Source organism: Elaeis guineensis, chromosome 5 (assembly GCF_000442705.2).
Source record: "Elaeis guineensis isolate ETL-2024a chromosome 5, EG11, whole genome shotgun sequence".
Taxonomy (NCBI): domain Eukaryota; kingdom Viridiplantae; phylum Streptophyta; class Magnoliopsida; order Arecales; family Arecaceae; genus Elaeis; species Elaeis guineensis.
Genome location: NC_025997.2, coordinates 3,168,539 through 3,193,284, shown reverse-complemented (window position 1 = coordinate 3,193,284; position 24,746 = coordinate 3,168,539). Strand labels below are relative to the sequence as shown.

Below are 24,746 nucleotides of genomic sequence, written 5' to 3'. Positions count from 1 at the left end.
GTCGGGGCCTTTTGCCTTCAAAGGCTGAGGCCGTCGATTTCGGCGATCGGTGATCGAACCGTTGATTCGGCGATCGACGATCGGCCATGTTGGTCGGGGCCTTTTGCCTTCAGAGGCCGAGGCCGTCGGTTCGGCGATCGGTGATCGAGCCGTTGATTCGGCGATCGACGATCGATCGTGTTGGTCGGGGGCCTTTTGCCTTCAGAGGCCGAGGCCGTCGGTTCGGCGATCGGTGATCGAGCCGTTGATTCGGAGATCGACGATCGGCCGTGTTGGTCGGGGCTTTTTGCCTTCAAAGGCTGAGGCCGTCGATTTCGGCGATCGGTGATCGAGCCGTTGATTCGGCGATCGACGATCGGCCATGTTGGTCGGGGCCTTTTGCCTTCAAAGGCTGAGGCCGTCGATTTCGGCGATCGGTGATCGAGCCGTTGATTCGGCGATCGATGATCGATCGTGTTGGTCGGGGCCTTTGCCTTCAAAGGTTGAGGCCGTTGATTTCGACGATCGATGATCGAGCCGTTGATTCGGAGATCGACGATCGACCGTGTTGGTCGGGGCCTTTTGCCTTCAGAGGTCGAGGCCGTCTGTTCGGCGATCGGTGATCGGCCGTATTGGTCGGGGCCTTTTGCCTTCAAAGGCTGAGGCCGTTGATTTTGGCGATCGGTGATCGAGCCGTTGATTCGGCGATCGACGATCGGCCGTGTTGGTTGGGGCCTTTTGCCTTCAGAGGCCGAGGCCGTCGTAGATTCTCCGCTCCTTCGATCTCTATCGGGATCTGCGCATGAGGAGCGGGGAGAGGGGTGTAGGAGTCATACCTGCGATGCGTCGGTCTCGGACTCCATTGTCGGGGCAAGATCCATCTATCGGTGGAGGGCCTGCTGGGTTCAGCATGGGCCCGACCTTTCTTCCATTTTTCTTTTCGGCCCGTGCCTTAAGTCAGGCGCCGGTCGGAAGCTCCTTCATCCGCGCGTATGTACTTGTACGCGCGCTCCAGCAGTTCGGCGTATGTTCGGGGGAGGGTTTTGTCCAGAGAATAGGTGAATCGGGACGCCCTCAGGCCCCGCTTCATGGCTGAGACAGCCATGTCCTCGTTGAGGTCCCGGACCTCGAGCGTGGCCGCGTTGAATCGCGCCACGAAGTGTCGGAGCGTCTCGTTTTCCCCCTGCTTGAGGGAGAAAAGGCTGTCCGACGTTCGCGGCAGCTTTCGGCTGGTGCTGAAATGGGCCACGAACGAGTACTCGAGCTGTCCGAAGGAATGGATACTTCCCGATCGGAGACCGGGAGTACCAGGCCCTGGCAGCCTTGCGGAGTGTGGCGGGGAAGCCAATGCAAAAAAGAGCGTCGGTTGCCCCATGGATCGTCATGAGAGCTTTATAGCTCTCGAGGTGGTCGACTGGGTCGGTGGAGCCGTCGTATGGCTCCACGTGCGGTATTTTGAACCGATTGGGAATCGGCTCGTCGAGGACCAGTCGGGAGAGAGGTTGGGCGGTCTGAAAGTCGACGTCGTTCGAAGACTTCTGGCCGTCCATCTGCAACTGGGCGAGTCGGCGGTCGATTTCCTCAAACCGTCGCTCGTAGTCGTCCGCTCGTCGATGCTGGGAGACCCCAGGAGTGGAGTCTCCGGAAGATTCTGAAATGGAGGCCGACGGTGTGCGTGGCCGCTTTTCCTTCCTCGCCCGTTCCAACGGGGAAGGGGAGGGCCGCTGGGACCGTCGGTCGTCGCGCCATGGTCGTCTCTCCTCTTCTCCATGGGAGTGCTGTTGGGGGCGCTCGCATGGAGGCGACAAGGATCGGCGCGGTCGTCGGCGGCTGCTCCTGGAAGGCATAGGTCGGGCCGCCGGTTGCTGCTGGAGGCTTTTGACTGCGTCGGTCAGTACAGTCATTTGCCGTACGATGGCCGCGATCTGGGCCTCCGTGGTCACGGCGGGGCGCGGAGAACTAGGCTCCGCCGCCGGTGGTGGCGGGGAGGCCTCTTCCCGACGGAAAGAGCGCCTTGCCGACCCAGTGATTCTTGATCGTTGAGCTCTTGTCTTTGTCATGCTGTCCCCTACCTGGCACGCCAATCTGTTGCGGCCAATCGCCTCGTCGTCTGATCGCCGGAAAACGTGCACCAGCAAAACGAAGTCCGCACTGACCGGAGGCGGCTCCGGCGGGGACCCTCCGACGATCAAATCAGAGAGGTGACTGGGCAACAGTGAAATGTAGACAGAGAGCTCCTATCGAGAGAGAGAGAGAGAGAGAGAGGAGCGAGCCTGTGGTTTTCGGGAGAGACGGAGCGGATCGATCCCTTGCACTGTTGCCTTCCCCGATATATATAGTGGAGCAGGTATGGCGCCGTCATTAATGGCGCAGACAAGTGAGGAATTGTCGACTCACTGTAGATTGTCAGAGTCGTCGTGAAAGTGTCATGTCGCCGTGGGGCTGTCAAATCGCTAGGGTTGACAATGCCCTCGGCGGGACAATGTCCCTAGATGGCCGTGCCGCATGCGGCTGTCAGGACTGACAAGCTCTGGCGGCTGTACGGCGATCGAAGGAGTCGACCGACCCTAGGTCGGTGGCCAGCTGAGTGGCGTTGGGTGGAGATTCGGGCCCCTCCGATGGTCAGCCGGGCATGTTGCGAGAGTCGGCCATCAGACTTCCTGGTCGGTCGGCCGGAGTCGTCCGTCGGAGTTGTCCGTCGGAGTCGTCCGTCGGAGTCGGTCGGTCGGCCAGTCGGTCGGTCGGTCGGTCGGCCAGTCGATCGGTCGGTCGTCCAGTCGGAGTCGGTCGGTTGATCGGTCGGTCCCTTCGACCGTAAGTCGGTCGGTGGGTATTCTCCAACAATATCCTTCCTCACTCAAGAGTCGAGAGTTCCCCAAGCTATCTTCTGAGTCCCCACAAAAAGGAGAAACAAGTAACAAATAATTAAAAAGGAGAAACCTTGAGAGTTAGATACATCAAGAGGACTAGAAGTCTAGAAAAGAAACCACTTCAGACTGGTCTCTCAGGAGCTGTTTAATTATATGGTTGCTATTTTTTTTTGGGGGGGGGGGGTAAGTAAGATGCCAAAGCTATATATACTGCAAAGAAAATAAAGTCTTTACAAAACAGAACACAAACAAAGGAGAAGAATATACACAATAAACGGGTATGGGAAATACAAATCCAAAATGAGCTCAAAGAAGCTCCAAACCAAAAGGGTATGTGTGGCAGAGTCCAAAACTGTGAAAAGGTATCTGGTGAGTTCAGAAGTATGAGAAAAAACAACAAAAGCCTATGCAGTATCTAGATGGTAGCAGCAACATTCCAGCACCAAAACACAGCAATCAGATGAAAACTTGTATGTTGAGATAGATAATTGATCTTTGTAGTAGAGAGCCATCCTGGAGCAAGCTGTGATTCTGATACTCTACAAGAGAAACAAAGCAGCAAAAATCGATGGCATGCTGAGGAATATGGAAGGTGAACCAAATAAATGTACGAGCAGTAGAATGAAGAATGCCGATGAAAGATACAATAGGTGAGGGTCTTGCAGCAATATTCCACATTAGAGAGAGGAGGCAATTATATTATACCCAGGAAGCATAAATATCAATATATGGTACGGATACTTTATGGTACAAATACGACGATACGAAAAAAATTGAAAAAATTACGATACAGATACGGCTAGATATTTTATATTTTTATTAATATTTAAATATATATAATATTTTAATATTAATAAAAATATATGAAAAAACTGAATCATATATATAATATTCAAATATTAATAAAATTAAGTTCTCAAATCTCAACTAAATTTATAAGTATTATTATAAAAAATAAATAAATACTTACTATTAACGAAAAAAAAACTATCAGTTTAAATAAGTAAAAAAAATTAAAATAGTAAATCTTAATAATCAAGTGATAATAGTTTCAACTGCTTCATTCTCTGCATCATCAATAAAAAGCTTCTTCTCCACATCTGATTCATCAAAAGACAAACTTATAATCTCAAAAATACAGAGATAAAAGTATCGATGCAGCATCGAAAATATGATCGGTACTGGTACATGCCTAAAATAGAAGTACCGGTGCTTCATAATATTATACTATAAGGAGAGCATGGAAAAAGATAATACATGGCAAATATTTTTGGATGGGCAAAATGCGCAATATACTGAAGGGCCAAAGCAGGAACAGTAGGGCAATAAAAGAGCCTGCAATAGAACAAACAAGAAAATAAAATATGAGATAATTTCTGTAAACCCACAGCAGACGCTCCAATAGAAATAGCCAAGATAGGTTGAGAGCATTTGAAAAATGTTTGCCTCCAAATGCATAAAGGCAGCACGCAAAGTTGAACCCGATGATAACAAACACTGTAGGCATCTGCATATAAAATTAGTTTACATAGAGGATCCAACTCAGCTTCTGAACTCCATAAAAATCCTCCTATAATGCTATATTAGCCATATAATCAACAAGTTGATTAGCTTCTCTAAATATATGCAGTATCTTAAAGTAAGAGGCATGACGCGTCCAAACTTGTAGGTCTAGAAAAAAAGGACTATGTTGCACAGTAGAATGATGGTGAGAACTGAGCCAAGAGACAACTGTTACTGAATCTCCTTCTAACATATGGATAATAGTATGAAGCTCCTGCATAGCTGTCGCAACCCCAAGACTCTAAAAAGAGAAAAAGAACAAATCTTAATTGTATAAACTTGCAGATCTACCTCTTTAGGCCCCTTCTTACAAATGGATCACGTTTTTCCCTTCAAAAAGTGGTAGGAGCACTATATTAATGGAGTCGTCAAGAACTCTAAGAAATCTATTGTTGAATTATTTGTTTTGTTTTGCTTTTATATGCGCTTGTTTCAAGTTAGCTAGGATGGGAGGGCCATATTCAAAAAGCCAAACTTATTCTTGAAGGATTTCCTTTTGTTTTTGGCGGAAGTTTTTAGGAGGAGAGACTAGACAGATTTGTTGAGGCTTGTGTCTTTCGATGGCGTGAGCTCTTTTCGAGGAAAGAGGGAGGCATCTTCAGTGGAGAGATTTTAAGAGGGAGAAAGATCAGTTTCTTTTTTTTTCGAGTAAGAGTCAAGACGTACAATATTTTTTTAAACAAATCTTTTTTAAGTCTCTTTTAATTTTTTTTCAGCATTATTTTCTTCCTATTATTATTTTTATATTTACTTTAGATTTTAGTCCCAATCTTTAATCTCCATCTTTCTATGGAATTTGAGTCAAAGGCTTTGAAATTGTTGGTTCATGATGTGATTGAGGGGTTTTTAATAATGTGCGCAATATATAAATTTTTATTTGATGACTGAAGAAATGAATCATCATTACAACCATCATATCTAGTATTATTATTAAAAATTTAAACAACATAAATTATGCACATTGGAAAGCATATATCATAATGTTATTTGATCAAAAAAAAATTATGGAAGATCATGAGTGGAACAAATATGATGATACTATTTTTTTTGGTAAAAAAAGATGATGATATTATTGAAAACCCCAAACAATGCAAAGCAAGAAAAGAGTGGAAGATCAAAATCAGGAAAGCTATGCATGCTCTTATAACCAATACTTATGAAGATAATCTTCAGTAAGATATAATATATATTTTATATTTATTCACTTTATAGGAAGAAAATGAGATTATTTTGAAAAGTTCAAGATGGCCACACAAAATTGAGATTACACGTAGAATGTTTACAAGTGAAAATCAATCTAAGATGGTAGATAATACTATTCTAGAGATTTATTTTGGAAGATTTATATTAATCTGTAAGGTTATAAAGTGAGCCATTGATCCGAACTGATAGACTACAGCAAGTTATTGGTGATACTATTAGATCAACAATTATATAGTCCTCTATTTTTGTATATATTATAGTTTCTTACTTATATTTTTTATTAATTTTATTATATTTATGTGTTATTTACACATGAGCTAATTATGCTTTTCTTTCTTTTTTTTGCATACTTAACTTATCAAGAAATGATACAAGGCTCCTAATGATTATGTATATAGTTTTTTTTTCTTATTTATTTATTTGGGATAATAGATTTTTTTATCAAAATTTTAAAAGATATATCTATAACTTTGTTCAAAAATTTTATATTTTTATCATTATCAGTTTTGTTACATGAAAGGCTCTTTTTAGTGTAAACTTTTATTTACTTTACTAAGGAGTAACTTATTCTAATTATTTATGAAAATTAAATTTAAAATTTTAATTAATTATTTATTTTCAATATATTATGTGACTTTAAGATACAATTGAGAAAAAAAATGTTATATTTAAGTTATTAAATTATTTATTTTTTAAAAAATAATATATAATAAATTATCAACGATCATATTCACTGTTCAAAAGTTATTACTAGTAATCATATTTACTGCTAAATATGTATTTTTAGTGCTCAAAATGCTACTAAATATACATTTTCAACGATTAAAATTGCTACTATAAGATTAAAATATTTTCAGCAATCAAATTTTTTGCAGCTAAAAATGTTGTTAAAATATTTTTAATGATCATAAATGATCGTTGGAAAAAAAATTTAAATCTTTATCCGGTAATTTTGACTATTGGGATTTGTTTTATGTTTCCAGTGATCAACATTGACCACCAACAAAAGTTTAATTTTTTCGGACGGTTACGATTGTCAATAAAATTTTAAAACGCAGTGATGGTAGTTTCTACAGTAGCACAAGAGGTGTGAGAAACCACTGGTAAATTTTTTCTTAGTGATTTTTTTTTTGATTGATTTTTTTTAATAATTTTTTTTCTTCTGTCAATGATTTTGACCGCCACTAAACCTCTTATTTTTTATAGTCAAAGAAGCTAAAGGTAGTATGGAATATTGTCACTGCTGTCTATTTAAAATTTAATGAGATCTAATTTCAATTTTTAGAGAATGGAATTGGTGCTTAGATACGATAGCTTGATAATTTTTTTAATATATATTTTTTTAAAAAAAATGGTTGATGAGCTGGATGCATTTGGATCAAAATAATAATAACAATAATAATAATAATAATAATAATAATAATAACAATAATAGTTGTCCAAATAAGTGAGCAAAAAAAATGATATATAATGATTACATCACGTGGTTACATGGGGTCTTATGAGATTTTTTTTTTTTATATAAATCAATAGTGATACTAATTTTAGGTGTGAGCGATTTAAAAGATCAAGATATATATATATAAAAAAAAGAGAAATTCTGCAAACCAGCCCTACAAGATTTTGTCTAAAGAAAAAATGGCGTTGTTGGGAGAAAAAGCATTCGCGTGAATTGATGTGCTTTTGGTTCATATCGAGAAAGCTGGACCACGTCCACAAGTATTTCATTTTATTAATCCATCGTGCACTTTGTGATGACTTGTCATTTGTTTTTATTTTTGATAATCTATATGTAGAGATAGCGACAAACGGTTCAATCTAATGGGCCAAAGGTTTTCTGCTTACATGAACTCTCCGCAAGAGCAGTAAAGTCACCTTTTTCTTTTTTTTTTTTTCTCTTTTTCCCTTGAGACTAAGTCATTTATTTTTCTCTTCTAATGACTAGTAGTGATGACTGCTCCATCAATTAGAAAGGCAAAAGGTGATTTACTTTTCAGCTTATACTAAGTCTTCAGTCATAAAAGCTTATATTAGATCTACACAATAGCAGTAACAAATTCAATTATTAGTTTTTTATTCATAGAGAAAATAAAAATGAGGTTTCAGATATTTTCCATATTATTTTGTATTAGAAATTATAAAAGAAAGTCATAAATTCGGTGGTGTTACTACAAGATTCGGTTTGAAGCGAATGTTGTTGAGATCGAACCCCTTCCGGCCCAAAAACTCAGTGCCAACTCGAGGGCTGGACGTTAAAAAAAATTTGCAAAAGAAGTTCACTCTCGTCGGGAGTTTTTCGATAGAAGATCTTTCGATGCTTAAATTAATCGGAACTTGAGAATAGTAAAGAAAAAATGAGCATAAGAATGAAAGGGAGCAAGAGCACATAGGCATTTTTTGGAGTTGAGCTCACCTGATAGTCCCTTTATTACCTCTTTATATAGAAGTAGAGCTATGAGTCGTTAAGTCGAAACTTAGTAGGCCGTTAGATCCTAATTTTTTGGGCTGCTAGGCCTTCACCTGACAGACCGTTAGGGCTAGGGATCCACGATCACTAACCTGTAAATCAGGTTATTAGTCATAGGTGTTGGCAGCTAATCGTGCCCATATTTTTAAATTATTGGAAGATTCCAAGGATTGCCCATGTGGATGAATAAATTGGTATTTCGAGGTTGGTGCTGAGCGAGGTTCTATCTTGATCATCGCTCGAACAGGTTATCAAGCTTTAATTATTCATTATCATCGGTAGGATTCTGACCTTGAGATCTATAAATATTCGATTAGAAGATTAAACAGAAGCCGATGACGTAAAGTTGTTTTGTCTTGATTGTTTAAATCTTCTTTTGGCATCCGAGGCCACCCGTCGGCGAGTGCTCGATTGTAATTCAAGAAAGAGATGTCAGATCGGATGGCGAATAACCTCCATATGATAGGTGGCAAAAAAAAAAAGCAAATCAAAGGATGTGGATCTTTATCTCGGCAAAAAGTTTTTGTGCAAGATTGTAATATTATTGATAATATCATGATTGCTTGGAAGATGATGCATTCATTTGAACATGCTTCAAATAGAAATTTTATCATCTCTAAAAGTCCATATAAAACAGGTTTTTGACTGCACAAAGTGGAATTATCTTTCAGCTGTTCTAAATTATTCAGCTTTCATATACACGAGGTTCATTGAGTGGATTTGAGTACATTTTTAATCCTTCTTTTTTCATGCTAATCAACAGAGCACCATATCTTTACTTCCAACATTTGACGTTGACCAAGCTTCACCTTATGCCCCCTATAGTTCATGCATATTGTGCTCAGAGATGCTATTTAGGCATCTCCATGAAGTTGTACATACTGGTGCTTGGAAGCTTACAAGCTAGGTAGAAATGGACCTATAGTTTATCTGCGTTTTGTTGATCGTCTGTTACTGGTTGCCCAGGCTAGCAGCAGAGATGCAGATAGAAGTGGAAGGAAATCATGACTATCTATGGTACACAATTTGGCGAAAATGTCGATATTAACAAATCTTACATGCATTTTAGCCCTAAGCCTCCAACAATAGCCAAACATCAAATTTTACTATCTGTTGGAATTTAGATTTAGATGGCCTCAATATCTCAAAATTTATGACTCATGATAGAGACTGGGATGTTCATAAATTGCAAGAAATGATGCCTCCTCAGATTGAAGTTGTTAAGTCCACTTTATCCCAAAACTTGCATGTCAGGATTCCTTTATTTGGGGACCTAATGGATGCAGAAAAATACAGGTTCACCGAGAGAAAAAGGATCTGAATGGGGAAGAGATTCTAGATGGATATGGAAACTTAAGGTAGTCCATAATGCAAGAATATTTTGGTGGAAATTAGCTTAGAGAAAATTGCCACACAAGATGAACCTTGCTCAAAAAGGACTTCATTTACTAGATGGTACAGGTGATTTATGCAATGAAGTGGAAGAGCATGAGGAACATATTATATGATTCAGCGTCCCATAGCTTATACCTAATGGACTTCCATAGGATAAAAGTTTCGTTTTCATACAAATTTCCATAACATGAGTGATCTAATTGCATATCTAGAGGAGATCACGGCAACTGATGTACCCCAAAGTATTATTGCCTATGCAGGATTGCTTCTCTGTTGTTCAAGAAATAAGAGAATTTTTAAAAATAAAAATTTAAATAGCTAAAATATTGAAGACATGCATGGCCTGTCGCATGCGGGTAGAATTTTTCAACGCTGAGATGGTTGATTTCTCCAACACAACAATAGCCCTGGGTTATTTCCATTGGTTAGATGATGAGCCATATTCCATCAATCTCTAGATTGGTTACTTGGATATCCCCTCTACGTAGAGTGTCAAAATTAACTTTGATGAATTGATTCATTCAAACTTTGCTGCAATGGGATTTATCATTAGAGATTGATGGGGAGGGGTACCATACCTTGACCGAAGTACGTTCCTGCCGTGTCAAAATAAAATCGATCCTCACAAAATCTACATCGCCCCGGTCAACCGATCCTTACAGCAAATGTGCCACCCAAGAACTAAGGGCCACTTGACACCTGTGCATGGTCCGAACCCCCTCTTAGGAACAAATCGATCCTGATTTTTGGATCTTAATCTGATTGCCGATCCCAGAGCTGGTAGGTCTTAGACGGACAGACTTCAGTAATTTATCTGATCTCCATTCTGGCTGACCTCCGACTGCTTACTTCAGAGAAAAGTCAAGCATCGGATAGCCATCTCCCGCCTAAGGTCCAAATTGAAAGATACTATAATCATTCTTTTTTGTACAAACTATACTGTCTAACTGCGCCACTCCATCTATCGGTTGCGTGCCAGTTGAGCCATGTCACATCGCCATCCCCTCCACGATCGATTGCTAGCCGGTTAGAGAAATGTCCACCGTCAAAGCCATTTAAAGATGACCCATGCAGCTCCGTACGATAGGACACGATCGGAATAACCTCCCATCTTTCCACCCTGAGCTTAATCTCCCTACGAATAGAGATAAAAAAAGATCTTTGAGGTACGTGCACATGGGCCCACTCAAATCCTTGTGCTCTTTCTCTCTTTTTCTCTATTTTTTTTTTTTATCTACTGTATCCGATTTTTGACTTGATCGTCGAAGAATTCCATCAGAGCGGAAACCAATCGGGATTTATTTTGTAAGAAACGTTCTTCCAGTGGCTCCAGCCTGCTCCGACGATGACCAAAAATCTTCAACAACAGAGATCAAACGGCAGGTTATTAATTATGGGCTGGAAATAGACATACGAAACTTTCAACTTCCTAACTAGCTTTTGTTATTCTTAAATATATGAAAAGATTTTTCTAAGGGGAAGAGCATAGAGAATTATTTATCTGGTTTGTCTCCATGAAAAGTAGTTAGGTTTAGAAGAAAGGGCACAGATTCTCTATACCGTATGTGTGGCACCATGAAAAGTAGTGCACCCATAGATGGCTGCCATCGGAGGATGGATGGCCATCAAACAACATACGCAAGCACGGCTGTGCGATGTATGCTGCACCATTGTTTTGATGGCCATCCATCCTCTGATGGTGGCCATCTACGAGTGTGCTGCAGTACTACCCTGCAGTGCGTGCGGTAGAAGAAATCCAAGTAAATGCGTAGATCTCAAGCACTCAAAAAACAATTTAAAACATTCTCCCCTGCAGATTTACCTAACATGACTGGGCCAAACATCACACCATGCAAACATATGGTCACCACAAGTGGGGCAACATATATCTAGATCGTGGACTTCTAGCACCGCATGCTTCTAGGCGAGCTCATGAACAAGTCACCTAGCCTAAATAAATATCGAGTCCGAAGTCATCCTTTGATATTTCCTCTCTACTCGACGGCGCAGAACCAATCAAATGTCAACAAAGACTGCAAATGGAACACCACTCATCCCCTTTATAATGAGGAGGGGATGAGAGAGCCGGCCACACAAAACATTCAGTGCCATCGTAAAGAAACATAATGGCCTTGTTACACCATCTCCTCCTCCTCTCTATCTTGCTCCCATTTTGCACCGCAGCCACCGACCCCATCGGCCAGCACTGCGCTAACAGCTTCAATGGCAGCGAAATCCAGGACAACATCGACCACGTCCTATCCGATCTTGTCGCAAAGGCTTCGGTCGGTGGCTTTGCGACAACATACTCCGGGGAAGGAAGCGATATAATTTATGGCCTCGCGCAGTGTAGGGGAGATGTTAGCTCCGATGACTGCTCCACGTGCCTCAGAGCTGCGGCAAAGGAGCTCCCAACTGTGTGCCCAGACCAAGCCGATGCGAGGATTTGGTACGACTACTGCTTCATGCGCTACGACAACGAGAACTTCATCGGCAAGGACGATACCGAGTTTGCACTAATTTTATATAACGTCCGGAATGCCACAGATCCGGAGGCTTTCGACAAGGAGAAGGAGAGACTGATGAGTAGGCTGGAGGCGGAGGCGGTGGCACCGGGGAGCCAGGAGTTCGCAACCGGGAAGACGGAGTTCACGCCGAATGTGACCATCTACGGACTGGAGCAGTGCACGAAGGACCTCAAGCCACTGACGTGCGCCCAATGCTTGTCGTCGGCGCTGGCCAAGTTCCCCGACTACTGCCGGTTCCGGCAGGGATGCCGGGTGCTTTATAGCAGCTGTATTGTGCGCTACGAGATTTATCCCTTCTTTTTCCCGCTTGACTAGCGCCCGACTGCAGTCGGCTTCCACTCCATGGCCACCTTAATTATCCGTAGCGTTGATTGTTCAACGGTACTATTTCTGTGGTCAAAAGAAATGGAGATAAATATATATCATATATGGTGATGCTATTGTCTTATACTTGGAATAAATAAAGACTTGTGATAGTATTTTTCACGAATCAAATACTCCATATTTACATGATTTTAACTTGGTGCATGATCGCTTAAACATGCATGGTATTGGTATTGCTATTTTTTCTTCTTCTTGTTGTTTTTCTTTTTTAAAATCTCTCTGTATCTTTAATGTCGAATTTTTACACAAAACTCAGCTACTATATGGAAGCAACCAAGCACACCAATGTCTTGATCAGGCACAGGTTTTTTTTTTTTTTTTTGCCACTGCTACTAGAAAGCCTGATAATATTCAACAAAATTGATAAATTAGTGAGAATGTATATGCGAACCAGAATATATAAAATAATGATGATCAGTCATTATAGAGCTACCTATGGAATTGTTAAAATGAGTTTTGACAGTGCCAAGACAAAAACTATATCATGAACTCATTACTCAAAAATGCTCGACATGAACTGCAAAGTGGAAACAATAAAAAAAATATTGCAATTCATCTCACCTATTTACTGGCTTTGGCAGTTGATAAAGAACAATGCAGGTGTCTCCTCAGAGACATCCGATAAAACTGGAACGATACAGAGAAGATTAGCATGGCCTCTGCATAAGGATGACGCGCACAAATCGAGAAATGGTCCAAAAGAGATAAAGAACAATGCAGGTAACCAAAGCCAAAAAGTGACAAGAATAACAATAAGATGTGCCGATACTATTATTAGAGAATATATTGATTAATAATAAATAGAAAGGATGCATAGTGAACCATCACAATGTTCAAACCAATCAGCTATTTCTTATCTGCCTCCACGCAAGGCAGTTAGGTTTAGGAGAAATCCCACGATTGCATAGACCTGAAGCACTCAAAGACAATTCAGAACATTCTAACATGCAGATTTACCTAACATGACTGGGCCACAAAGCACACCATGCAAACGTGTGGTGACCACGTGAGAGCAACATCTATCTAGAAGTGGACTTCTAGCGCTGCATATATATATATATATATATATATATATATATATATATATATATATATATATATATATATATATACTTCCAGACGTCGAGCTTAACAAACAGGTAGCCTCAATAAATGTACAGTGTGAAGTCGTCCTTTGATATTTTCGTCTCCATGAACTCGACGGAACAGACCCAACCAAAGGTCAATAAAGACTGCAAATAATGGACGCTCATTCCCTTTAAAACGAGCAAAAGCTTAGAGGCCGAACAAAATTTTCAGCAATCACTGCCATCGTAAAGAAACAAAATGGTCGCGTTATAGTCTGACTCTAATTAATAACGATTGGACCCATCTTCGCTCGTCGGCGAAAGAGAATATCGAGAGTAAGCTACAATGGATGATGAGCGCGACAAGCTATAGCTTGAAAATCCTTGTAAGCAACCATCTTAGTCTTAATATAATTTAGAATATGGCAGAAGGATTACATGCGCGAGTGGTGATGGGCTTCTATATGACAGAATTATCATCAGAGGTGGAAAGACATTGTATAATAATATAATTCTGTTTCTTTTTTCCTATCATAATATGTAGCTTGTTTTTTCCTTTCTAAAATAATTAAAAAGCTGGTTTTCTAAAATAATTTTTCTTCAAAGAAAGTTGTAAAAGAATAGCTTCAAATAATTTTTTTCCTTATTTTTTTTCAAAATAATTAAGAAGAATTCAGTGCATAATGATATTTCTAATGGCTTCCGATGCATGGGGATGGTAAACAGATGACTTCAATATTTCCTAAAATTTCTACCTTTAACTGATGACCTATCACTGGTTTCCAAGGCTAGTAGCAGAGATGCAGAGAAGGAGAAGGAAATCATGACTACCTATCGTTCCCAATTGGCGAAAATGTCGGTATTAATAAATCTTATACATGCATTTTAGCCCAAAGCCTCCAACAATAGTCAAACAACAAATTTTACAATATATTGGAAGTTAGATTCTGAAGGTCTCGAGATCTTAAATTTTATTGCTCATGATAGACCGGGATGTTCTTGAGATACAAGGTCTAATGCCTCCTCAGATTGAAGCTGTCAAGCCCATTCTTGTCCCAAAGCATGCATGTGGGATTCCTCGGTTTGGGACCTAATGGATAATATGGGTTCGGGACGTCTCAACTGTAGCACCAAGCGAAAGAAATCTGAATAGGGATCGAAAATGATTCTAGATGGATCTGGAAATTTAAGGTGGTCCCCGGTGTAAGATTATTTTGATTGAAATGAGCTTAGAGAAAATTAATTGCCACGCAAGATGACCCTCGCTCAACAAGGACTTCATTTACTAGATGCTACAGGTGGTTTGTATTGCAATGCATTGGAAGAGCATGAGGAACATACCATGATTCAGTGTCCTCTAGCTCATACCAAATGGACTCAATTCCATACGCTGAAAGTTTCATTCTGATCATACAAAGTTTCTCAACATTAGCAATCTATAGTTGCATATTTAATTAGAGGAGAACATGGCAACTGACGTATCGGAGAGTATCATCGCTTATGCAGGCCAGATAGCTATTCTGTTGTTCAAGAAATCAAAGAATTTATAAAAATAAAACTACTTCAGATTGCTAAAAGATGGAAGACATTGCCCGTCGCATGCAGGTAGAGTTTTTCAACGCTGAGACGGTTGATTTCTGCAACACAACCATGGCCATGGGGCATTTCCATTAGTTTAGTGATAAGCCGCGTTCCATCACTCTCTGGACTGGTTACCTAAAGGATACGTCCTCCACATGGAGTGTCAAAATTAATTTTGACGGATTTATTCGTTCAAACTCTTTGGCGGTGGGTTTAATTTACTACCAGAGGATAGGCTGGAACCAGACAGGCGAAACTTTCAACTCTCTTACTAGTTTTTTGTTATTCTTGTAAAGATTTTCTAAAGGGGGTAATGATCAACTTGAGTTTAGAAGAAATCCAAGGAATGCGTAGACCTCAAGCACTCAAATACAATTTAGAACATTCTAACATGCAGATTTACCAAACATGAATTAGGCCGGCCGTAAAGCACGTGAGAACGATATCTATTTAGAAGTGGACTTTTAGCGCCGAATACTTCTAGACGAGTTAAACAAGTCAGCTAGCTAGCCTAAATAATCATACAGTTTGAAGTTATCCTTTGATATTTTCCACTCCACCCGACGGAACAGGACCAATCAAAGGTCAATAAAGACTGCAAATGGAGAGCACACACTCATCCCCTTTAAAACGTGAAGAAGAGGATGAGAGGCCACACAAAACATTCAGCAATCCCGGCCATCGTAAAGAAATAAAATGGCCTTGCTTCGCCATCTCCTCCTCCTCTCCATCTTGCTCCCATTTTGCACCGCTGCCACCGACTCCATCGGCCAGTACTGTGCTAATAGCTTCAATGGCAGAAAAACCCAGTCCAACATCGACCACGTGCTATCCGATCTTGTCGCAAAGGCTTCGGTCGGTGGCTTTGCGACAGCATACTCCGGTGAAGGAAGCGATATAATTTATGGCCTCGCGCAGTGTAGAGGAGATGTTAGCTCCGATGACTGCTCCACGTGCCTCAGAGCTGCGGCAAAGAAGCTCCCAACGGTGTGCCCAGGCCAAGCCGATGCGAGGATATGGTACGACTACTGCTTCATGCGCTACGACAACGAGAACTTCATCGGCAAGGCCGATACTGGGTTTGCAGTAATTTATTATAACGTCCAGAATGCCACAGATCCTGAGGCTTTCGACGAGGAGAAGGAGAGACTGATGAGTAGGCTGAAGGCGGAGGCGGTGGCGCCGGGTAGCAAGGGGTTCGCAACCGGGAAGACGGAGTTCACGCCATCTGTGACCATCTATGGGCTGGAGCAGTGCACGAAGGACCTCCAGCCACTGATGTGCGCCCAGTGCTTGTCGTCGGCGCTGGCCAAGTTCCCCGACTACTGCCGGTTCCGGCAGGGGTGCCAGGTGCTTTATAGCAGCTGTATCGTGCGCTACGAGATTTATCCCTTCTTTTTCCCGCTCGACTCGAGCCCGACTGCGGTCGGCCGCTACTCCAAGGCCATCTTGTTTCCGTAGCGTTGCATGCGTGTTTCAACGCGTGCTTCTGTGGTCAAAAGAACTGAAGACATGCATGAATGGATATCTCGTTGACTTGTACTTGGAAGAAATAAAGAGCTTGTGATGGGATTTTCACGAGTCAAACTAAAAATGATTTTAGCCTGCTTCTTTTTTATCTTGTTGTCTTTTTTTGAATCTCTCTCTCGCACACGGACGGCAGATTGACCATTTGACTTTGTGTTTGATCAAGAAGTTAGTGATCAAAGGAACAGGGCATGGCAATTTTCTAAAATGGTTGGGCTACAGTCCGACCCTATTGAATAACGATTGGACCCGTCTCCGTTCGTCGGTGAGAGAGAATATAAAGAGTAGGCTATAATGGATAATCAACGCGACCAAAAGTAGCTTGGAAAATCCTTGTCATGCGACCATACTTGTCTTAGTTTAGTTTAGAGTCAAGAAGGATTACATGTGCGAGTGCTGATGAGTTTCCATATGACAGAATTATCATCAGAGGTGGCAAGACATCTTAATTATGATAATATAATTCTCTTCTTTTTTTCCTTTTATGATATATAACTTGTTGATTAACCGATACTTTTCTACTGATGATACATGGTTGCATCCTCTTTATCAATTTACACTATGTTAGCATAAATTCATCATATATCATAATCCTGGTGATTACAGTAGAGGAGCAACCCACTTATACACTGATTATTTTCTTTTCTTTTAGCATAGGACAAGAATGATAACCGTACGTGATGGATGGGAAGATAACAAAACTGTAAATATAAATTTATATAATAGAAGAATAAATAATTTCAAAATAATAGAATGAGAAATAAATTATGAATGGAATGTATTTAATAAAATAATCTTTCCATGACACCAACCGGCACTCTAATCCTTTCAATCGCTTCAATCGCCACACTGACTCGGACATAATTCTTTTAGCATTTTTTTGTATGCTAAATTTAAATAGGACCTAGTAAAAAAAAAAAAAAATTAATAAGAGTTCTATGTTTCCTAAAATGATTCAGAATTTTTCACTTGATTGACATGTTTTTTTTTTTTTAAAGGATTTTTCACATGTCAGTTGGTCTTGGTAGATTTTCTACATTTCATAAAATAATTAATAAGAAAACATTGCCTAAATAATTTAAAGACAGGCTTTCTGAAATACTTTTTCCTCTAAAAAAGTTCTAAATGGACAGCTTCAAATAATTTTTTCCTCATAATTTTTTTTGCTAACAGCTTTCATTGCATGGGGGACTGTGTAAATCGATAGCTTCAAATATTCCCTTAAATTTCTGCTTTTTGCTGATTACCGGGTTGCCAAGGCTAGCAGTAGAGATGCAAAGAACTGCAAGGAAATCATGACTATCTATTGAACCCAATTTGGTGAAAATGTCAACATTAACAAATCTTATATGCAATTTATCCCGGACTCCAACAATGGTCAACCATATTCAAATTTTTCCAATCTATTGGGATTTAGATTCAGAAGGCCTCAAAATCTCAAATCTGTTACTCATGATAGAGGCTGGGATGTTCATAGGTTGCAACATCTGATGCTGCCTCATATTGAAGTTGTCAAGTCCATTCCTATCCCAAACATGCATGTCAGGATTCCTTGGTTCCGGCACAGGAAAGAAATTTGAATGGAGAAAGAGATTCTATATGGATCTAGAAACTTAAGGTAGGCCCCCAGTGTAAGATTATATTGGCCGAAATTAGCTTAGGGAAAATTGCCACGCAGAATGAAATTAACATCACATTATTCGAACCAATGAGCTGTCTAGTCTGCCTCCACGCAAGGCCGGCCATTTTGGTGTAGGAGAATCCAAGGAATGCGCAGACCCCAAGCACTCAAAAACAATTTAGAACATTCTGACATGCAGGTTTACCTAACATGACTAGCCTAATGCGCTCGACATGCATGAACTACAAAGTGCAAACCAAAAAATATATAATTTACTTATCTATACTTTATAACAAGCAAAATATAAAGCACACACAGATTTTATAATCACATAGAATAGAAAAAAAAAAATAGATACATAATTTACATGATTCAACTGAAAAGCCTACGTCCACGGATAAGACATGAAAAAAAATTTCACTATGATGAAAAGAGAGATACAATCACTCAAACTCTCCAAACCCTAGCCGCAATTTGATTTTCCAAACTCTCTCACAAAACTGCCGAGATTAGCAGAAAATATAATATTTATACTGATCCGTACCGCAGGGCGTTGCCTCCGCATCCTTCCAATGAGATCAGTGGTGGGCTTCGGGCATGGATCTATCGGTCTATGCCCTCCATTACCATCACTGACTCTCTAAAAATTTTATTCAAGTCACAACATAATTTTTCAGATCGAATCATAATTCGATTCATAAAAAATATTTAAAATTTAATCACATTAACATATACATTGATTTTGGCAGTCGATAAAGAACAATACAGGTGTCTCTCGGAACATCCAATAAAAAGGAACGATACAGAGAAGATTAGCATGCCTCTGCATAAGGATGCACGCACAAATTGATAAATGTCTAGAAAAGACAAAGAACAATGCAGGTAACACCAGCAAAAAAAGTGACAAGAATAACAATAAGATGTGCCGATACTATTATTAGAGAATATATTAATTAATAAATATAAAGGATGCATAGTGAACTATCACGGTGTTCAAACCAATCAGCTGTGTTTTACCTGCCTCCACGCAAGGCAGTTAGGTTTAGGAGAAATCCCACAACTGCGTAGAACTCAAGCTAGCACTGAAAAACAATTTAGAACATTCTAACATCAAGATTTACCTAACATGCATGACTGGGCCATGAGGCACACCATCCAAACATATATATAGTCAGCACACGTAAGAGCATGAAACACCCATCTAGAAGTGGACTTGTAGCGCCGCATACTTCCAGACGAGCTTAACAAGTCAGCTAGCGGCCCAATAAATATACAATTTGAAGTCATCCTTTGATATTTTCCTCTCCACTCGACGGAATAGAACTAATCAAAGGTCAATTAAGTCTGCAAATGGAGCACCCACTCATTCCCTCTTTGGGGTAAAAACCCACTCATCCCCTTTATAACGAGCAGAAACCCAGAGACCACACAAAACGTTCGGCAATCCCTGCCATCGTAAAATAAATAAATAAATAAAGGCCAAATGGCCTTGTTACACCATCTCCTCCTCCTCTCCATCTTGCTCCCATTTTGCACCGCAGCCACCGATTCCATAGCCCAGTACTGTGCTAATAGCTTCCATGGCAGCAAAATCCAGTCCAACATCGACCACGTCCTATCCGATCTTGTCGCAAAGGCTTCGGTCAGTGGCTTTGCGACATCATACTCCGGTGAAGGAAGCGATATAATTTATGGCCTCGCGCAGTGTAGGGGAGATGTTAGCTCCGATGACTGCTCGACGTGCCTCAGAGCTGCAGCAAAGAAGCTCCCAACAGTGTGCCCAGGCCAAGCCGATGCAAGGATTTGGTACGACTACTGCTTCATGCGCTACGACAACGAGAACTTCATCGGCAAGGCCGATACCGGGTATGCAACAATTTTAATTAACGTCCAGAATGCCACAGATCCCGAGGCTTTCGACAAGGAGGAGGAGAGGCTGATGGGTAGGCTGGAGACGGAGGCGGTGGCCCGGGGAGTCGGGGGTTCGCAACCGGAAAGACGGAGTTCACGCCATTTGTGACTATCTACGGGCTGGAGCAGTGCACGAAGGATCTCCAGCCACTGATGTGCGCCCAGTGCTTGTCGTCGGCGCTGGCTAAGTTCCCGAGTACTGCCGGTTCCGGCAGGGGTGCCAGGTGCTTTATAGCAGCTGTATTGTGCGCTACGAGATTTATCCCTTCTTTTTCCCGCTCGACTCGAGCCTGGCTGCGGTCGGCCGCTACTCCAAGGCCATCTTGCATCCGTAGCTTTGACTGTTAATTTCAACGGTGCTTCTGTCGTCGAAAGAAATGAAGATATATATCGTATATGGTGTTGTTATTCATCAAAAAATACATACATACATACATATATATATACATGGTGCCGTTGCTGTCTTATACTTCCAAGCAATAAAGAGCGTGTGATAGGATTTGGACGGGTCGACTACTTCACATTTACATGATTTTAACTTCGTGCATGACTTAAACATGGTTTATTAGTAGTTCTATTGATTGTTGTTGTGGTTTTTACGGATGACTGGCCATTTGACTTGGAGTTTGGTCGAGCAAAATCGTAAGGCATAAGCAATTTTCTAAAATGGTTGGCTTATTGTCCGACTCTAATCAATAACAATTGGACATGTACCAAAAAAAAAAAAAATCAATAATAGTTGGACCAGCTGTGAAAGACAATTAATAAAAGAAAAAGATCATGCTACACTGGAACTAGAGCCCCATGGCTCAAAATCCAAGGCAAGATTGGGGTTAGATGGTGTACAAGAAACAGCACTATATTGCCCTTTGCAGAGCCTAGCGATGAGGGGACTAAAGGTAGATGAAAGAAGAGCGGAGAGGGCCTACCACGGACAGAACCAATGCAATTGAGGAAGCTTCTCGAGTATCAGAAAATGAGAGATCGGAAGGAACGACCATGGCGAGACAGATTCTTGAACAGCAAAGGGCAAGAACGAAACCTGAAGGAGAGAAAGAGGGAATAAAGAAAGGGAGAGTGAGTGCGCCGGTGAGCTGGTGGGGGTTATTAAAGGAGAAATTATTGCTTAGAACGATTTTATCATATGTATTTTGAACCATCCAATTGAAAGCCAGCACATCAAACAAGAAGGGGAACTTTTTCGCACGCAAAACCGCAACAAAAAGTTATCATCCGGCCAACCATAGTTAATGGTGAAATGTTTTTCTATTCAAAATTTTTTATCAAGTTTGGATAGCGGTGCAATTTTTTTCTATAATAATAGATGATGTGATAATTTTTTATTAAATGATTCAAAATATATATGGTAATCAAATTTAATCAATAATTTTTTTGTATTAATTTTTTTTGTTGAATTGACAAGAAATATTTTGAATTTTTATAATCAATTTTGATGGCTCAAAATGAAATCAAAAATATGGATGGCAAAATTGATCCATCCCGATAGGTATGGACCCTATCCAAATCCGATCAAACTTGAAAAATAGAATTTGACTGAGTTTGGATTCGAGTTTGGATAAAACTCAAAAACTGTGGCACGGATATGGATAGGATATGGATAGTTTGTTTTCTAACCAAATCCGAATCTGAACTCGACTTGAACCTATAGATATGGGTAATATCCGAATCCATATTCGAATATATATGTTTATAATTCTGTTTTGATTTTTCTATTTTGATTGATAATATGCATAAAATTATTTTGGTTATTTATATGTTCTATATTGAATTGTAATTCTATTTCTATATTTGATTTCTATAAATCTGGACTTATAAATTATGTTCTATGTTGAATTGATAATTTTATTTTGATTGATAATATGCATAAAATTATTTTAGTTGTTTATTTTTTTTTGGTACGGGATATGAATGAGACGGGTATGGGTTGAGTATGGAGAAATGGTTATCCATGAATATCTCCGAACCCATTGGATATGGGGATGGGTATCTCTTTGCTTACGTAATTGGATATTGAGTAAAGTTTGGGTATAAAGTATTAAGTTTGGATTTGAGATGGGTAATACAATATCTGACCCAAACACTATCCATTTCCATCCCTAACCAAAAGCCCATTGGCGCACTCTTCACTTAAGTGAAATTCTTTATACACTGCTTGCGGTATAGAAAATTCGACGTAGAGCACACCACCTCATCTGATTGGATCATGTAGCCATCACTTTTCAGCGCACAATGTCCGTAGTTCTATTTTTTCGTTTGAAAATTTGAATGATAAAAATACCTCTTCTCTTCTGAAAAAATTATGACATCTTATGTCGATATTATGATATCCTACGTTGAAATTATGATTCCTACACAGAATATCATAATTTGTCACTGGATGTCATAATTTTGGTAGGAGCATTTTAATCATAAAAATTTATATAAAATTTTTCAATGATAAAAATATCTTTTTCTCTTTATGACATCCTATAAAAAATTATGACATCCCATGGAGGAAATCATAATTTTAACGCAGGATGTTATAATATCGATATAAAATGTCATAATTTTTTTCAAAAAGAAAAGACATTTCATCATTCAAAATTTCAAACGAAAAAATAGAACCGCAAGTATTAAATACGTGTTCAAAAATGATAGCTATGCGGTCCAATCAGATGAAGCAATACGCTCCATGTTGATTTTCTGCAATGTTGGTGGTGTACAAAGAATTTCTCCTTCACTTAGATAGGGCGTTGGGTCATTTAGTGTACGATTTCTATGGAGATCAAGATCTTTGATCAGCTCGGTCCGAAGGCGTGCATAGAAATTTCCATGCTGGCGTTTGCCCCCGGTCTCTCCATCGCAATGCATATGACCTCAATAAATTTCAAAGTGCCTCGCCTATCTTCCTCTCGGCCAGGAAAAGGGGATCACTGAAAGGCTGTTGCGTCATATCTTGCCGTGGGAGTATGTTTTTCTTAATTTAGGTGGGTTATTGATGCACGTACGCTTTTCTTTTTTCCTTGTTACAGCCCTCATTGATGCACTGATTGCGCATCTGAAGTCAAAAAGGAAGGAAAAAAAAAAAAAAATCAGGTGTGACTTATAACAGTAAATGTCAATCTTTTTCATTATTACAACGATAATGTTGCGAGTGGGGAAATAGCTTCTCACTCACCATATGCACCACATGGTCACGTCAATCACAGCCACTCATGGCCATGTCAATCACAGCCACTCATTTCAATAGATCTCATTCATCAAGTGCTCGTGTCGATATACTGCTATAAGAATGACTGTGATCATCGGCACCACAAACGGCGACATGGCAGTAGTACACGTCATCTAGGATATAGTTTCTCCTCAAATTGCAACCTTTACCTTGGAACTAATTGCAAAGTTCCAGACTTTCCGGATTCCGATCTTCAATCACCCTGGAGCCAATCAATTGCCCCGACAAATGAAGCTTTATCATCATTGTTACTATGTATGCTAAAAATTGTTAACGATTGCAGCTACACCACCCAACAAAAAATGTCAATTTCATTGGTCTTCGAGAATAAGAGCTTCCAGTTTAGTCTGCCTTTTTTCTGGGGAAAAGAACCTTTTTCCCCGCAGTAAAAGGGCTGTCAAATTGCAGCTACTGCAAGCATCACACCAAGGTTTTCCCCATGGCCACGGAAATCCGAGTATCATAATGCAAAAGATTAAAGAGAGCAAGTTGCAAGGCTGATTACCAAGCCAATCCACTGAATCACCAACTCAGAAAGCATATTGGCAAAGCAACCGACATTCATGATGCATTAAAACAAGATCTTATTTCGTTTGCAATAATTCAATGCAAACTGTACAGGGTCAATGACAAAGGGGAACTGTTCTTGTTGGTTTGCCTATCTGAATCACCTTCAGAAAGATCTTTGCCACCTGCTTCCATGACCTAGGGCTTTTTTTAAAAAAAATAATTTTACTTATGCTTAGCATCCCACCTACTAGAGCATGTTGTGATATCACCAATGTGTGTGCGCGCAAGATATGAAGTATATACCAAAGAGTAATCATGTTACCGAACATGCTCAGTAGGTCTATACTCAAGCTGTAGTTGCTTATTTGGCTGCCAGTGTGATCCTGTAAGAACAGCGGCCTTTCCTCAAAATTTCCCCTCAATGGAGTTGTTCATATGATTTCTACAATATCATTAGAACAGTCCAAGTCCACCAACAATCGAATCCTTGAACAACCCACTCAAATTACCAAATATAATATTATTAGATGATCTTGTGTTTTGGACTTGAGAAATGAGAATAGTTCAAACCCCTATTATCATCAAGACATACTTCCTCTGCAACCCATTTCTTCTCACAGAAGATCCTACCATCGCCTTCAAATTCTTTCCACGTTATAAGAGAATGATGGCATATTTGAAACAGCATGTGTTCCAGCATCCCCACAAAATAAACAGGGGGAGACAGGAAACATCATAGAGCGGAGAGTAAATAACATCACAGATATAAAACTGCAGTAAGTGGCAAGAGTTTGCAAATCATTGGCCAAAAAAATTAGTCTTCATCCTTTTATAACATCATTTTTCTGGTGATCCGATGACATGGAATGCAGAAATTTGTGTGTACAGCCAACCTTCAAAGTTCAAAC

General features: G+C 40.2%; 3 protein-coding genes and 2 non-coding genes across 5 annotated transcripts; all 5 read left to right on the top strand.

Annotated features, from left to right (window-relative positions):
* Positions 1–11,554: 11,554 nt before the first annotated feature.
* LOC105036844 (cysteine-rich repeat secretory protein 55) lies at positions 11,555–12,495 on the top strand. Its single transcript, XM_010912571.4, has one exon. The coding sequence runs from the start codon at positions 11,604–11,606 to the stop codon at positions 12,318–12,320; it is 717 nt and encodes a 238-aa protein (XP_010910873.1). The 5' UTR covers positions 11,555–11,603; the 3' UTR covers positions 12,321–12,495.
* Positions 12,496–12,991: 496 nt separating this feature from the next.
* Positions 12,992–13,094, top strand: LOC114913648 (U6 spliceosomal RNA). The gene has a single exon (XR_003799561.1). It is a non-coding gene; the product is annotated as a U6 spliceosomal RNA (small nuclear RNA).
* Positions 13,095–15,668: 2,574 nt separating this feature from the next.
* On the top strand, positions 15,669–16,655 carry LOC105044442 (cysteine-rich repeat secretory protein 55). Its single transcript, XM_010922339.4, has one exon. It carries the CDS (start codon positions 15,734–15,736, stop codon positions 16,496–16,498), a length of 765 nt encoding a protein of 254 aa, XP_010920641.2. The 5' UTR covers positions 15,669–15,733; the 3' UTR covers positions 16,499–16,655.
* Positions 16,656–18,953: 2,298 nt separating this feature from the next.
* LOC114914248 (U6 spliceosomal RNA) lies at positions 18,954–19,053 on the top strand. Its single transcript, XR_003801036.2, has one exon. It is a non-coding gene; the product is annotated as a U6 spliceosomal RNA (small nuclear RNA).
* Positions 19,054–19,593: 540 nt separating this feature from the next.
* Positions 19,594–20,610, top strand: LOC105044441 (cysteine-rich repeat secretory protein 55). The gene is given in 3 exon segments (XM_010922338.4): positions 19,594–20,152; positions 20,155–20,286; positions 20,289–20,610. Coding segments are annotated over 3 exon segments (759 nt in total). The 5' UTR covers positions 19,594–19,668; the 3' UTR covers positions 20,432–20,610.
* Positions 20,611–24,746: the final 4,136 nt, after the last annotated feature.